This window comes from Raphanus sativus, chromosome 6 (genome assembly GCF_000801105.2).
Source record: "Raphanus sativus cultivar WK10039 chromosome 6, ASM80110v3, whole genome shotgun sequence".
Classification (NCBI taxonomy): Eukaryota; Viridiplantae; Streptophyta; class Magnoliopsida; order Brassicales; family Brassicaceae; genus Raphanus; species Raphanus sativus.
This window is the reverse complement of record NC_079516.1, coordinates 42,233,625-42,248,714: the sequence shown is the minus strand read 5'-3', so window position 1 is coordinate 42,248,714 and position 15,090 is coordinate 42,233,625. Positions and strand designations below refer to the sequence as shown.

The following is a 15,090-nucleotide window of genomic DNA, read 5'->3' as shown; positions in this document are numbered from 1 at the left end:
ATATAAGTTTTCTATATTAGGAATGGAACCACACGTATCACCAGTTAAATTATTCTCCTTTGATAGTTCTTGATCTGCTTTAATAGATTTTCTTGGAAAAGAATTGTTAATTCAGTATAACTGTTATACTAATTTAGTATAGTTCTTTTTGCATAAATGGTTATTCTTGAAATGGTTATTCTTGAAATTGTTATACGTATCACCAGTTAAATTATGTTTGATGCTGCTAAAGCATAAATGGTTATTCTTGAAATTGTGTTGGCTTTAGACATTAAGTCATTTAATACAATAAAGTTCTTTTTGCCTGATATTGGTCTGTTTTCTTTAGCTTTTGTTTTGCGATATACAGTTTTGTATGACTAATTGTGAATTAAGTTACAATTTCCTAACAGTTACTCAAAATTTGTTTAAAGTGTAGTCAGAAACATTTTGTGTCAAAAAAAATCCAACCACTGAATCAACAACCAAACTTTTCTACGGTAAGAGAATCTCCAATGTAAAACTCCATTTTTTACTTTAAAATGGAGTAAAAGTGAATATGGAGTAAAATTACTCTAATTCTACTCCATTTTTCATTCCATAATGGAGTCATGAACAAACAAAAAATAGATTACTCCATTTATGGAGTAAACTTCAAAATGGAATGAGATATGAAATTGGATTGGAGCATATGTTACTCCATATTCACTTTTACTCCATTTTGGAGTAAAAAATGGAGTTGGATTGGAGATGCCCTAATGGCAACAATATAGCAATCATATTGCCTTACATAATTTAAACACACACAATTTAATCTACAGTTATTTAAATAAATAAGTTAATATGTTATAAAATAATTGATATGAAAATCTTAAAATGTAAAAAATAAATCTCAGCAATTTGAATCACCAATAATAAGATGACATGTTCCTTTAGTGGATCTCATTTTCTAGTTTCAATGTTTTCAATAGTACTAGATAGATAACCAACATATTTTTTTTTGTCTTTTTAACATTCTCATTAAAAGCATTAAGCAGTTGAATAAAATATTCAACAGACCTCTAGATATTATCCTATAAATATACTTAGAGAATCTAAATATTTATTACTATATATATGTGGTTATTTATGAATTAATATATCACAATTTATCAGTATTTTTAAAATCGAACCGGAAGCTGAATCGAAATTTTTTAGATAACTGTTCAATATAGTTCGACCTGATCAAACTTGATACAACAATCTGGTTTAATACATTTTTAGTATAATAATATGACATATAATAAAATATAAATAAATTTATACATAAAAATTTAAATTAGTTTTATGTTTATATGTGATGGTTTATAAATTTTTGTTAGTTGTAATGGTTTTATCGGTTTAATAACTTTAAAAATCTAACCTTACTAGATAATCGGTTTATGATCAAACATGTTCCAATCATCAGGTCGGTCCAATTTTATAAACACTGCAATTTATCTATGTTCACAACAATATTATCTTAATTTAAAATTTGACTAGATTCCACTGTCCAAATCCCTCAAAAAACCCAGAATTTATGTATCATCAGTATAAACTCAATACACAAAAGTCTTAGGTGGGTCACATAGAAATTCGAAAAAGCAAATTTGCTTTTATTATTGTCTTTCTCCTTCTCTCCTCTGCTTTGAGACTGTGACTCCACTTCTCTCTCTTTCTCTCCTCTCTCAAGATTGCATCACAGTAGTACTGAATGACTCTTCTTCTCTTCTATTGCTTCTTAACCTCTCTTTCTCTTGCTCATGGAGCTTCACTCATTCACATTTCCCCTACTCAGCCTCCCACAGGTTTGTCTTTCTGTCTTAGGTTGTTGTTTTTTTTTTTTTTTTACTATCTTTCATTTTATTTCTGTTTCTCTAGAAAGCCTTCTCTTTCCCTGGGAAAGTAAAGATGATTCTTTCCATGAAAATGTCACACTCCACTTTGCTCCAAAAATCTAAACTGATTCACTTGGGTCTTATCTAAAATCTGAAAAAAATCATCAAAACTTCAGTAAATAACTTGGAACTTTTATTTGCAGCATCCTATGTAACTAGGTTTGACCAAAGAAAAGAAAAAAAAAAGTTTCAGCCTTAATTTGAGTATGATTTGTCTCTTTCAGCTTATGAGAAAACCATTTGGGAAAATTCTACAAAGAAATTTATAGTGGCAGAAACGCCATTATATGGACCTACTTACAATAACCCTCAAGTGATTGGAGATGCTACAGTGGCTTTAGCTGCTCAAAGAACATTCAGAAAAGATCCTCTCAATGGTTTCCAGGAATACACTGGAGGATGGAATATCAGCAACCACCATTACTGGGCCGTAAGAATATATTTCTACTTCAGTATGCGCATCTTTTATATGTTGATGTGAATTTAGATTTATTTGTCTTTGTGTGTTTGAAATTGTAGTCTGTGGGCTATACAGCTGGTCCTCTCTTTGCTGTTACTGCTGTTTGGTTTCTTGGGTTTGGCATCTGCTTATTGGTTATATGCATGTGTCACATATGCCATAGAAGCACATCTATTGGATACTCAAGAGCTGCTTACTTTCTCTCCCTCATCTTCCTCCTCTTCTTCACTCTTATGGCAATGTGAGTCATGGAAGTGAACACAACTCTGCTCCATTCACATTTTTGTTTCTTCTTTAAAGGGTTTTTATGTTAGAAACATGAGCTTATCTGCTTGTCTTATTGCAGAATTGGATGTGTTATGCTGTACTCGGGTCAGATAAGGTACAATGAAAGCACGACAGAGACATTAGCTTATGTCATGAGCCAAGCAGATAGCACGGTTTCACAGCTTAAAGCTATATCAGATTATCTCACATCAGCAAGGCAGATTGGAGTTCTTCATGTGACTTTACCTGCAAACGTCCAAACCGAAATCGATCAGATCGGAGCAAAACTGAGTACTTCAATAGCTACCATCACTGACAAAGCCACTAGTAGCTCCAATAACATAAGAAATTTCCTCAATTCCGTGTAACAACAACAAACTCTCCCCCAACATCCTAAGTTTTTGGTTTCTTGAAAACAAATGTGAACAATTTATTTTGTTATTGCAGGAGGGTGGCACTTATAGTAGTTTCAATTGTCATGCTTATTTTGACATTTCTTGGTCTCGGTAAGGTCACTCTTTTTTGTATGATTCCTTGCGACCTCATCATCTTTCCACTACATGTTTCTCAGCTGTCTGATTATCTTATGTTTCAGCTTCTTCAATCTTTGGGATGCAAGTCATCGTTTACACGTGAGTAAAAATGAGCTTTGTGCCACTTTCATGAGTTTAAAAACTATCTGAATCATCTTCTTCCTCTTATGCAGCCTTGTGATCCTTGGATGGATTTTGGTGACTGGTACTTTCATCTTGAGCGGAACGTTCCTTCTGCTACACAAGTATGTCTTCTGTCTCTTCATTAACTTCTTTTTTTTTGTTAGTTCAAAACCTGAATGTCTTTTGTTTGAGCGCATCAGTGCAACTGCAGACACATGTGTGGCAATGAGTGAATGGGTGGAGAGACCCTCAAGCAACACGGCTCTAGACGAGATCTTGCCTTGTACAGACAATGCTACAGCTCAGGAAACTCTGATGCGTAGCAAAGAGGTGACCGGTCAGCTCGTGGAGCTCATCAACACAGTCGTATCTAATGTCTCCAACATCAACTTCTCTCCAGTCTTTGTCCAAATGTACTACAACCAATCTGGACCGTTGCTCCCTCTGCTCTGCAATCCCTTCAACCATGACCTCACCGATCGCCCTTGCTCCCCTGGTGAGCTCGACTTGAACAATGCTACTCAAGTAAGTCCCCCTCTTGTCTCATTTTTCTTTTAGCATTCAAGATTAGTAAATATGTGTTTTATGCCCACAGGCATGGACCCCTTTTGTGTGCCAAGTAAACCAGAACGGGACTTGCATAACAACAGGGAGGCTCACGCCGGCGCTGTATGGTCAGATGGCATCATGCGTGAACATCAGCACAGGGTTGATCAACGACGCACCGTTCTTGGTTCAGCTTCAGGATTGTTCATACGCAAAGCAGACCTTCAGAGACATAACCAATAACAACTGTCCAGGACTCAGACGTTATGGTTACAGAGTCTACGTGGGTCTGGCCATGTTATCGACCGCTGTGATGCTCTCGCTTGTGTTCTGGATCATCTACAGTAGAGAGAGACGGCACCGGAAGCAAGCTTTGCCAGAATATTCAGAAAGTAAGGAGATCGTAAGAGTTAACTTCTGAATGTATCTCTCTCAATCTCAGTAGACAAATGATTTTGTGTTGACGTTAACGTTGTGAGAGAGATTCAAAATATTAGAGATATCAGTCAATGGAGGAGGGAATGATGTTCTTGTGCTTTTGTCTTATTACAAAGATTTGTAAAACACCAAACCTTTTGGTTTCTTTTTCTTTAAGGTTTGTTAAATGCTATCAGATTATATGTTTCAGACACATTAAAAGACACTGCTAACCGAAATGTAGAAATTTTTGTTGCACCAATTCTTGAGGGATGTTCAAGTTTCCAACTTAGCAGCAGCAGATGCATAGCTGACACTGCTGTCTCGCATCGTCTTGCACTCGCTTGACTGCTCGTACTTGAGGAAATTGATCTTCATCTTGCTTGAGCTATGTTTTATCATCTAGAGAAAGTAACAACAAACAAAAATATGATTTTTGAGAATCTCTGCAAAGAAGCCTAATTAATTCACCACTAGATATGATTCATTAAAGAAACTGCTTACATGGAGAAAAATACTAATGGGGTGGCGTCCACAAATGGTGTTGTCAAACTCCAAAAGATACTTGTCGAAAGCATCTGGATCTCCGGTCTCTATTATATCCATACCCATCTTGTCTAGTGCCTCAATGGATTTGTGAATTGGACCATGATTGTTGTCGTAATGCATGTAATTAAACCTATGAACACACACAACAAATCATTAGCTCACTGGAGGGCATTTTAACAAGAAAACGACAGGACACAGTAAAAGATAAAGAGAGACAAACCTAGAGCCCCAGTGACAAAAGTCAGAGGAGACTGAGAAAAAGTTCTTGGGATCATCCACGTATTTAGATAGCAACTCACCGTACATGGCTTCGTTTTCTGGACTTACTGCTCCAACCAAGATGGGTACAACTTTCACATCGTGCCTGACGATCCAAAACATTTTATTTTACAACTAAAACCTAACTAACTACCACAGTTGATTATAATGATTATTACCCTTGAAACACTTTAGCCAGATAAGGCAAGTGCATTTCCATGCTATGCTCAGCTTCATCGACACGGAGATCCATCATTCCAAATTTCCCCATAGCTCTTATCTCCTTAATCACTGTTTGGTTGAATTAAAGTAAGAAAACAACACATTTTCCTCAGTTTTTATCATCAGAAAAGAGAAAAGCTAAGAGCTACTTACTCTCTACGTCAACAGGTAGATCTCCTATGGGAGTTTTGTAAACTTTTGCAGTTGAAAGTGCACATTTTGGAGTATAGTAATGGTGAGATGGACCAAGAATAAATATCCTGGAACTGAAAAACAAAACCAAGACAGAAGAACGATACTGAACCCCCCCATGATGATGATGACGATGATGATAAGAATGTGATGAAAACAACAACAGAGACTGGTTTTACATGTTGGTGGGATCAATGTTTGCAAAGGCATAAGCAGCTGCACGACCCGAGTAGGAGTAACCTGCGTGTCTGAATTCCATTGAAAAAAAGTTAAAGATCACGGGAGGAAACGAGAGAAGCAAAAAGAAAAGGGGTATCTTACGGGGCAATGACGCCTCGGACATGAGGTGATCTGGTTAAACCAGTTGCTCTTAGCCATTCTTCAAGATCCGATGACAACTTTGTAGCTTTGGTTTAAAAAAGAAATACAAAACAGATTCAAGTAGAACAAGCGGGGACAATTCGAGAGAGAGAGAGAGAGATTAAAAAAGTCAAAACTTTGACTTTCAGACAGTGAAACTAAAACCATGGTTGTTCTCTAGTCTAAGGCCTAAGGTAAAGAAAGCGAGAAAAGATGAGTGAACTCACGATTATCGGTATACCAAGAGCCTGCGTGCGATGCTTGCCTCACTTTCTCCATTTTAGCAAAAGTAATTGAAGGATTCTGATCTCGCTGACAGAAACACCTAAAGAGAGAGAGGAAGAGACATATCCTCAGATGCCCTCCTACAAAAAAACTAAATCATTTATATCCCCCCCTATTCTCAACACCCTCCTATTTCATTAAACCAGTTGCAATTACGAAATTGACCTCAGCTAAAATAAAATTAAATTTGAAAATAAAGAAAATTAAACCAGTTGCAATTGAACCTCTCAATTGAACCGAGAGTGGAATTGCGTTTGCGTCTCTGCGTTGTGGAATAAAGAAAATCGAAAAACGAAATCGAGAAACGATGCACGACGCTCTCGTCCTCCACTGAGCTGCCCTCCTCCAATTCAGTTCCTTTCTTTCGATTTGCCTCCCCAATCCGAAGCTCCAGAGTCGAAGATCGATCTTCGGTCCTATCTATATCAATCGAGTTCGCAATCAAAGGCTGCACTACCTTCCACTGTACTGGAAAGGTGAAAACGGGTATGTATGTATAAATGTTGCAATCCTCGATGAGAAAACCTGATTGGAATGGATGTAGATGTTGCCGGAGGTCGATTTGGTCCATTATGAGTGAAATTAGCTGCATTGGAGAGTTAAATCGTAGTACATTGATTGTAGATTTGAAAATCAATACGGCTAAGATAGGAGAACTAGTGAAACTATAGTAGAGCTAGTAATACTGATATTTGTAGTATAGCTAGTAATACTAGTATTACTGATATTTGTTGTACAGCTAGTTATACTAGTATTACTGAACGAGAACGGTTAATAATTAATTATGTTGGAATATTTCGATGCATAATGAATGATATTCAATGGTTGTCTTGTCAGGATCCAATGAGCAACAACGTCATCATACATTTCAGATGCGAAGGTCACATGTATAGTGTAGTGATTAAGAATGAAGTGGACGATATAACTGTTTCAATGGTAGAAGCACGGATATGCAAGAAGCTTGGGATAGATGAAAGTTCAGTGAAGTTGAAATTGAGTTATATTCCACTGTTGATTGGGTCTGAGGAACAATTTATCATTCTTGATGATGAAGACCTTTGTGTATATCTATTGTCTCTTGATAAAGAGAACCGCAGGTGCATATTGTATGTGGAAATCATCAGAAGATCAGAACTCCCCGAGCAACTTTCAAGAGCCGGCAAACGAAGTTCGTTAGGTAAACGAAGTTCGTTAGGTATGAACTATGAAGTGTTGCATTCGAATGACAATGATTTCGGAGATAGAGCCATAACTTTATATGGTGGCAACATTCTAGTTGAAAAACAATCTGAGCGGGGGATAGTGGCGATTCAGGAGATGTTGGAAGCAGTTGATGAAGAAGTTAATTTGGATGAAAATGGTGGTGGAAAGGAGGATGATAATGCTGGTGGAAAGGAAGATGATAATGCTGATAGAATGGAGGACGATAATGCTGTTGGAATGGAGGACGATAATGCTGGTGGAAGAGAGGATGATAATGCTGGTGGAAGAGAGGATTGTAATGCTGGTGGAAGAGAGGATTGTAATGCTGGTGGAATGGAGGACGATAATGCTGGTGGAAGAGAGGATGATAATGCTGGTGGAAGAGAAGATTGTAATGCTGGTGGAAGAGAGGATTGTAATGCTGGTGGAATGGAGGACAATGGTACACAAGAGTCAGAAATGCGTGGAAGATATATAGAGGCACCTCCTCTTGCCAAACCAGTTCCATTTATGGAGGCATGGGAAGACGGTTTGGGGTTGAAAATACAACAAGAGTTTGTTAGTAAAAAGGCAGTGCAAGAAGTGGTGGATCGAGGAGCATGTTCGAATAGTTTTGGGTTTGAGGTGGTAAAATCGGATAAGCAGCGATTAGTGTTAAAATGTCCGAAGGAAGGTTGTCAATGGGGAGTACGAGCTGCAAAAATTGGCCGGAGTGAAACGTTCTCTATTAGAACGTACTCGAACTTGCATACATGCTCTCGTGGAAGTCAGAGTAAATGCAACTCAAGGAGGAAAGGAACACCACAGCTAGTTGCATCTCTATTGCATGATGATTATCCTGGACAAATGGAAACTCCTCCTCCTAAAAGCATTATCGAACTTGTGTGGAACAAACTTGGTGTGAAGGTATCGTACTCCACTGCTTTGCGAGGTAGAAACGAAGCTGTAAATGTTTTGCGTGGGACTCCGGAAGAAAGTTACCAGATGTTGTACTGTTATTTGTACATGTTGGAGAAGATGAATTATGGGACAATATCAAGCGTGGAATTGGATGAGTCAGACAAATTCAAATATTTGTTCATCGCTCTGGGAGCCAGCATTGAAGGTTTTCAAGTGATGCGGAAAGTGATAACAGTGGATGCCACATTTCTGAAAAATGGATATGGTGGTGTACTCGTTTTTGCCACTGCCCAAGATCCTAATCGGCACCATTATCCGTTAGCCTTTGGTGTATTAGATGGCGAGAATAAGGAGAGTTGGACTTGGTTTTTTGAGATGTTGAAAAGTGTTGTGCCGGATTCATCGGAGTTGGTATTTATGAGTGACAGAAATGTAAGCCTCATAAATGCCATAGCTAGTGTGTTTCCGATGGCTCATCATGCGCATTGTATATGGCATTTGGCGCAAAATGTGAGAGGTCATGTGCCAAACGTCAACAAGGATGTTGTTGAAGCTAGATTTATGGACATTGCTCGGATTTACACAGTGCCTGAATTCGATGCTGCTTATTCCGGTTTCAAGACTCGGTATCCATCTGCTGCGAAGTATCTTGAGGAAAGTAGTGAGAAAGAAAAGTGGGCGAGGTGTTGGTTTCCAGGAGATAGATACAACATTGACACAAGCAACGTTGTGGAGTCGATGAACAGCGTGTTCAAAGACGCGAGGAGGTACTCTTTAATACCAATGTTGGATACGATTGTTAAAAAAACTGCAGATTGGTTTAATACGCACAGGCAAGAGACAGTTCGAGGATCCAGTGAGCGGAAACTGGTGCCTCTAGTGGAAAACTTTGTGCATGACACGTGGGGGGAAGCAGAATGCCTAATTGTGTCGGAGCTAAATGCTTTTCACCTTGAATACAGTGTCATGGGCAGAGATGGGAAACCGTATTTGGTGAATTTACTAGCCAAAAGCTGCAGTTGCAGGTTCTTTGACATTGAAAAGTATCCTTGTGTCCACGGCTTAGCCGCTTTCATTTTCTACTCTAAGAAAGGTGATAGCAATCACGTTTTCGATTTAGAAGATTTGATATCTAAATACTATTGGACAGAGCTGTGGGCATTGGCATATTACAGGACTATATATGTGGTTCCGGATAGGAGCCAATGGGATGTCCCGGATTACATAAAAAACAAGAAGATCTTGGCTCCTAAGCGCATTGAGCAGAGGGGAAGAAAAAGAGTGAAACGGTTTCCATCAGCAGGGGAGCGTAGGCCAAGGACACAAAATAAAAGGCGACCAAGACAAAGCCTGCAATGGTTGCTATTTGGAAATCGAAATGTTTGAATTTTACTCTGTTCTGTTTGTACAACTAAGTCGAATTGAGTGTGAATTTACTCTGTTTTCTTTGTACAACTATGTCGAACTGATATTGATGCTGGTATAACTATCTGAAATTGAATTTCGAACTGAGTGTGAATTTTACAAAGTTGCATCATCAAATGATATTTATAGTGAAGTGAACTATCCAATAGAAGATAAAAAATTATTACTCAAGAATCAAAACAACTATCCAACATAAGATAAAAAATTATTATTCAAGAATCAAAACAACCACCCAACATACTACATACACTTTTGGACTCACTTTGCTAAATATGTGAATACTGAAGATGAGATTTCGTTTTAGAGATCTTATAGACACTTTAATTACGCGAAACACCAATAATCATATTATGAAATCTTATATATCATTGGACAACTACTAAAAAAATATATAAATACTTGTAATACTGAAATAAATGGAAATCACCCGATGTACAACTATTTGTAAATTCTGTACAACAACTATCTTAGGGAGAACTAAGTTAAAATTTAGGCGGGCTTTCCAAAACATTTTAAATTTTAGGCGGGCTTTCTAAACATTATCTCTTCTACTCTCTCATTCACCACACATTCCTCATCTCTCTACAACCTTTATCTCTCCTCGACTCTCCTCATCTTCACTTTACTCTCAAAATTAAAATTCAGTCATCTTTCTCTCGAGATGGATCCATGGGTTGAAAAACAGGAAAGGAGGGAGATGAAGAAAACGAAGAAACACTTGGACATGGTTCAATATACATGCGATGCTGAGTACGGGATTCCAAGATCTTGCCCATGCGGGGGACGAATTGTCAACGAGGTTTCAGCTAATCCGAAAGATAAAGATTTCTCACCAGGCCGCAAGTACTTCACTTGCGACAAGTTTGAGGTAAAAATATGGATTTTCCCTTCTTTTCCGAAAGATAATGCAATATGTAATAACAATGTGAAACTGACAGGATGATGGTCTCCACTTCCGTCAGCCATGGGTCATCGGAGTTGAGGAAGAGGTTCGCCGCTTAAGGAAGGAGGTGGACGACATGGCTGCGGAAATTGCAGCTCTGAAACTACTTATCCCACGTGTTTGAGAAGTGTTAGTTTGTTTGAACAACTTGTATGTCTTTAATTTTCGGTAAATACAAGTCTTTGTTTGTTAAGACTTGTATGTGGATCTCCTTGTACGTGTTTCTTATTTGGATTATGTATGTGATGTTGTGTTAAGTTAAGACTTGTGTGGTTTTCCGTAGTTTTCCGTAGTTTTTCCTTAGTTTTCGGTAGTTTTTCCTTAGTTTTCGGTAGTTTTCTGTAGTTTTCCGTAGTAAACATAGAGGTCTTATTAAACATAGAGGTCTTCTTAAACATACAAATGGATTCATTGGCTTAAACAAAGAAGTCTTCAAACTTCCTAACAATCTCATCTTCATTTTCTTTCTTCTCCAAATTGCTTCTCAGTTCCGCAATTGTTTCCTTCAACTGCTCAATCACCAGACTCTGCTCTCGGATCTCATCCCGGGCTTCAAGCAAAGCTCTTTTTTGCCATAATGTACCATCCTCTTTATCAAACCAGGAGAAGAAGTTGCATCCATTTGGCTCCTGTCACATAATCCAAATCCAATCTATTATTCGAGTCATTATTCATCATGGAATTGCAAGATAACAAGTTGTATAATCAGATGCCATACCTTGTACCGCGGACATCCATAAAATCGTCGCCCTGGGTTCTTCTCTGTCCAAGCTTGATATATGGTCGCCTCTAAGGCACATGAGCACAATTTCCGACCAGATTTTGGCCTTCTCCTGGACGATCCCGAACCATATTCCATCTTCAGTAGAAGATTTTTTAAAGGAAGAGAGAGAGAGAGAGAGAGAGAGAGAGAGAGAGAGAGAGAGAGAGAGAGAGAGAGAGAGAGAGAGAGAGAGAGAGAGATAAAGAATGAGAAATCGTCTGACTTCTTTTTAAAGGAAGAGAGAGAGAGAGAAAAGTAAAAGTATATTTATGAGAAGATTCTAGGGAAGATGAGAGAGAGATGAGAGGAGAGTGAAGAGTGAGAGAGAACCAATCAAATCCGGTTTATTTAATTGGAGAACCAATCAAATAATCACCTAGTTGTACTAGTTAGATATAGTTTTATTAGTTTTCCATAGTTGTACTTACTCACCTAGTTCCAAAAGCAAACATAAGTTTAGTACACACCTTCTCTTACTCGTTCCAAAAAGCAAACAAAGTTTTAGAACACCTAGTTCCAAAAGCAAACAAAAGCAACATGTTTTAGAACACACATAAGCAACATAAGTTCATAACAAACAACAAAAGCAATTGATCAGTTTTTCTTTGACTTCTTCTTTGCCCTGGAAGTGATGTCCTTTGTCTTGTTCCTTGACCTCTTCGAGACGCCCTGTTGTTCCTCCTCCATATCCGCATTCACATTCCTACCATCTAAGAGCTCTTGAACAAAACCTTCCGATGCAGCGAGTCTTGAGTCAATCTCCCCAACCTTTTCCTCAATCTTCGTCATCCGCCCTCCAATATCTTCTTTGAAGCTGTTAATGACTTGCACCAATTCATCTAGCTTGACGCTGTTCCCTCCTGCTTCATTGGTAGCTTCTGTGTCGTTTCCAATCTGAGGCTCAGGGGGAGGGGCTTGTCTAGCAGCCACATCTTCCTTCAACATATCTTCAAACCTAACAACATAACCCCTCTCCACCACCTTCATCCAACTCTCCACAATCGTGTCATCCTTATCTCTGATGTCTTCTGGTTCTGTTATCCCATCTAGTAGAGTCTTGTCTTCGTCGGTACAAGCCAAGATGTTCTCAATGTCCTGCAGTGTCAACGCCTTATTCAAATTTCCAAAAGATTACATAACATGTTATCTACAATATTTGGATACATGGGACAACTAACCGTAGTATCACCGAGTGCTTTATTTATTTTCTCTAGTGGAAATCCCTTCATTTCACTTCTCTTGAACATTGATCGGCACATCCTTGGACATGTTGGGTGTACGTCTTCATCTGGTACTCGCTCTCGGAATTTCTCCCCCAATTTCTCGATGGCCTCAAATGCTAAGAACTACACAAGTAAAAAAACCTTTCCAGTGTCAATATCATAATTTCTATGCAAATATTCAACATACGAGTCATATACATTTACCTCCATTGGAAGACAGAATCCGGGAACTGGCCAAATCACACCTTCTTTCACCTCCCCATCAAAATGGCTCATAGTGTTAGAAATCTGTCTAAGCATGTAATCAAACGACAATCTACCCCAAGGGAATGTTTTGCATAAGTTGAGATCATCAACTGCTCTAAGCAAGAATGGCTCCACGGGAGGGGCATCTTCACCGGCCCTTCTTTGCCCAACTATAACACTCGATAGAAAATACAAGACCAGCAGCTTCAACCTATCACGACCAGGTTCCATTCCCTCCTGAACCATTGCTTTCACGTCATGATACCTAACTACTCGATGGCCAAAATATTTCTTCACAAAGTTCGTGCCTCCGGATTGCTTGTAGTTCAGTGGATAGTTTCTACAGTTCAAACCAGATATCAAAGCATGTTCTCTAATACCGTAGCGGATTGGACAACCATTCACCGCAAACCAAGCCTCCTTTTCTTTTACTATGCGTACGGTTCGGAGAAGGAGCATCCACATCCCCATTACCTTGTGGTTTCCAGCCTGTGGCATGTGGAATATGTGTTTGAACTGCGGATGAGTCTCAAACCAACTCTTCTCTACCGGAGTCATCGGAGGCTTTAATTCGCCTAGGGTTTTTAATACATCAGCAATAAAACACCTCGTCGATATCTTGATCTTCTTCCTATACTCAGAAGGTGGGAAGTACATGCCTAACGGTTTTATCGCGACCGGCTCCTCTTCGACGAATTCCTGCAACCAACCAAGAAACAAACTCATTTAGTTATACTTAGTTATACTTAGTTATTCCGGTAGTTATTCCAGTAGTTATTCCACTAGTTATTCCAGTAGTTATTCTAGTTGTACAAGATAACAGCCTATCTAATTTAACATACTCCTCACCAAACTCTCCCATCTCACACATACCACACGCCCAATTACTAAATAAGATCAACCATATCATTACATCATATCACAAACAAACCAGTTATCTTTAGTTGTATCAATTGTTTTCTACAACTATGAGATGTAGAAATACTTACATTGTCTACATTGTAAATTTCTTCTTCCCTACTTCCTTCTTCCCTACGTCCTTCTCTTCTTCCATCATTGCTCTCATCCAAGTTCGCCTCTTCTTCTGACCTCTCTTCCTCTCCTTCCTCTCTTTCCTCTCTTTCCTCTTCTTCCTCTGACCGCTCTTCCTCCTCTGACCTCTGTTCCTCCTCTGACCTCTGTTCCTCCTCTGACCTCTCTTCCTCTCCTTCCTCTGACCTCTCTTCCTCTTCTGACCTCTCTTCCTCCTCTGACCTATGTTCCTGTTCTTCCTCTGACCTCTCTTCCTCCTCTGACCTCTGTTCATCTTCTTCCTCTACATCACTTTGAACCTTGTTCGCCTCTTCATCATCAACTCTCTCTTCGGTCTCGTTCTCTTCATTAGTGTTCGTCTCCATCTCAGAATCTTTATCTTCAACAGGGTTCGCCTCTTTTTCTTTATCTTCAACGAGATTCACATCGTTCTTCTTCTCTTTCTCAATCTCTTTCGGAATCTCAATATCTTTCAATGGAGATGTTATATCCTTCAATGGTTTCGTTTTCTTCTTCTTCCTCGTCCATTTCGTCTTCACCATTTTCAGTTCCTGCAACGAAAATTAAGACTCTCAACAACCTTACAAGACCTAATCGAGAGATCGAGACACGACACGGACTGAGAGAAGAACAAATTCGAGAACCTAAATTGAAACCCTAGAATTGAATCTCCTCACGACCATTACCTCTTCTCCTTGTTTGGCGAAACCGAGATCGAGATGCCTCGATGAGATGAGAGATCTGCTTCTTCTCTTGAGTTTCGCGAGAGATAGAGAGAAACTGAAGAGTTTCGAGACCGAGAGAATGAAAAAATGGCTCGAAAAAATGTTTAAAGGAAATGAGAAATCGGAAAATAAAAACAGATTCGAGAAACGATTACAAATCGCGTTTCATTTTTGGGATTTTCTGGTTTACTTTGGTTTACCCGTGTAGATCCGACGGGTCACTGGTTGGATGGGTTTGACCCTGGTTTTCTTTGTAAATATTGTCAACTTGATTGGTTTTTTAGTATTTCATTCATTTCTCGATTTAAAAATAATTGTATATACAATATTCAGTTATAACGAGGAGATTGCAGAATTAAAATTTTCATGTAAGGGCGGTGGAGACGATTTCTCAGAGAGGAATCGAGTCCCTTTTGTTTTTTTTGTTTTGTTTTTACTTTCTCGTCGGTCGCTCTGGGAAGAAACTCTAGAGCAGAAACGTCTGTGCGTTTTTTTACTGCTGCCTCGCAAATGTCTTGCTGTT

General features: G+C 38.8%; 5 protein-coding genes across 5 annotated transcripts; 2 read left to right on the top strand and 3 right to left on the bottom strand.

The window, feature by feature from the left end:
• The first annotated feature begins 1,608 nt into the window (after positions 1-1,608).
• LOC108813489 (uncharacterized) lies at positions 1,609-4,480 on the top strand. The gene is made up of 9 exons (XM_018586059.2): positions 1,609-1,805; positions 2,120-2,325; positions 2,415-2,596; positions 2,702-2,986; positions 3,070-3,128; positions 3,218-3,254; positions 3,329-3,400; positions 3,479-3,803; positions 3,874-4,480. The coding sequence occupies exons 1-9, from the start codon at positions 1,712-1,714 to the stop codon at positions 4,243-4,245; spliced, it is 1,632 nt and encodes a 543-aa protein (XP_018441561.1). The 5' UTR covers positions 1,609-1,711; the 3' UTR covers positions 4,246-4,480.
• Positions 4,297-6,176, bottom strand: LOC108813490 (uncharacterized). Its single transcript, XM_018586060.2, has 8 exons — positions 6,050-6,176; positions 5,784-5,868; positions 5,642-5,710; positions 5,424-5,536; positions 5,228-5,339; positions 5,011-5,154; positions 4,746-4,920; positions 4,297-4,643 (listed from the first exon to the last, which is right to left on the bottom strand). Exons 1-8 carry the CDS (start codon positions 6,099-6,101, stop codon positions 4,518-4,520), a joined length of 876 nt encoding a protein of 291 aa, XP_018441562.1. The 5' UTR covers positions 6,102-6,176; the 3' UTR covers positions 4,297-4,517.
• A 16-nt stretch (positions 6,177-6,192) lies between these two features.
• Positions 6,193-10,840, top strand: LOC130496873 (protein FAR1-RELATED SEQUENCE 3-like). The gene is made up of 2 exons (XM_056989472.1): positions 6,193-10,503; positions 10,574-10,840. Exon 1 carries the CDS (start codon positions 6,915-6,917, stop codon positions 9,594-9,596), a length of 2,682 nt encoding a protein of 893 aa, XP_056845452.1. The 5' UTR covers positions 6,193-6,914; the 3' UTR covers positions 9,597-10,503; positions 10,574-10,840.
• An 83-nt stretch (positions 10,841-10,923) lies between these two features.
• Positions 10,924-11,528, bottom strand: LOC108835910 (uncharacterized). Its single transcript, XM_018609130.2, has 2 exons — positions 11,297-11,528; positions 10,924-11,207 (listed from the first exon to the last, which is right to left on the bottom strand). The coding sequence occupies exons 1-2, from the start codon at positions 11,435-11,437 to the stop codon at positions 10,995-10,997; spliced, it is 354 nt and encodes a 117-aa protein (XP_018464632.1). The 5' UTR covers positions 11,438-11,528; the 3' UTR covers positions 10,924-10,994.
• A 267-nt stretch (positions 11,529-11,795) lies between these two features.
• LOC130496690 (uncharacterized protein At3g43530-like) lies at positions 11,796-14,705 on the bottom strand. The gene is made up of 5 exons (XM_056988999.1): positions 14,529-14,705; positions 13,800-14,393; positions 12,769-13,509; positions 12,520-12,687; positions 11,796-12,436 (listed from the first exon to the last, which is right to left on the bottom strand). The coding sequence occupies exons 2-5, from the start codon at positions 14,382-14,384 to the stop codon at positions 11,936-11,938; spliced, it is 1,995 nt and encodes a 664-aa protein (XP_056844979.1). The 5' UTR covers positions 14,385-14,393; positions 14,529-14,705; the 3' UTR covers positions 11,796-11,935.
• Positions 14,706-15,090: the final 385 nt, after the last annotated feature.

Excerpts from the sequence above, each read along its gene's own strand:
- LOC108813489 (XM_018586059.2), top strand. The coding sequence starts at position 1,712 with ATGACTCTTCTTCTCTTCTATTGCTTCTTAACCTCTCTTTCTCTTGCT. Across the intron at positions 1,806-2,119 it reads CCCTACTCAGCCTCCCACAG|CTTATGAGAAAACCATTTGG; the intron begins GTTTGTCTTTCT and ends TGTCTCTTTCAG. Across the intron at positions 2,326-2,414 it reads GCAACCACCATTACTGGGCC|TCTGTGGGCTATACAGCTGG; the intron begins GTAAGAATATAT and ends TTGAAATTGTAG.
- LOC130496873 (XM_056989472.1), top strand. The coding sequence starts at position 6,915 with ATGAATGATATTCAATGGTTGTCTTGTCAGGATCCAATGAGCAACAAC.
- LOC108813490 (XM_018586060.2), bottom strand. The coding sequence starts at position 6,101 with ATGGAGAAAGTGAGGCAAGCATCGCACGCAGGCTCTTGGTATACCGAT. Across the intron at positions 5,155-5,227 it reads CTGGCTAAAGTGTTTCAAGG|GCACGATGTGAAAGTTGTAC; the intron begins GTAATAATCATT and ends TTGGATCGTCAG. Across the intron at positions 4,921-5,010 it reads TTTTGTCACTGGGGCTCTAG|GTTTAATTACATGCATTACG; the intron begins GTTTGTCTCTCT and ends GTGTGTTCATAG.
- LOC108835910 (XM_018609130.2), bottom strand. The coding sequence starts at position 11,437 with ATGGAATATGGTTCGGGATCGTCCAGGAGAAGGCCAAAATCTGGTCGG. Across the intron at positions 11,208-11,296 it reads ATGGATGTCCGCGGTACAAG|GAGCCAAATGGATGCAACTT; the intron begins GTATGGCATCTG and ends ATTATGTGACAG.
- LOC130496690 (XM_056988999.1), bottom strand. The coding sequence starts at position 14,384 with ATGGTGAAGACGAAATGGACGAGGAAGAAGAAGAAAACGAAACCATTG. Across the intron at positions 13,510-13,799 it reads AAATTTACAATGTAGACAAT|GAATTCGTCGAAGAGGAGCC; the intron begins GTAAGTATTTCT and ends GGTTGGTTGCAG. Across the intron at positions 12,688-12,768 it reads GATTCTGTCTTCCAATGGAG|TTCTTAGCATTTGAGGCCAT; the intron begins GTAAATGTATAT and ends TTACTTGTGTAG.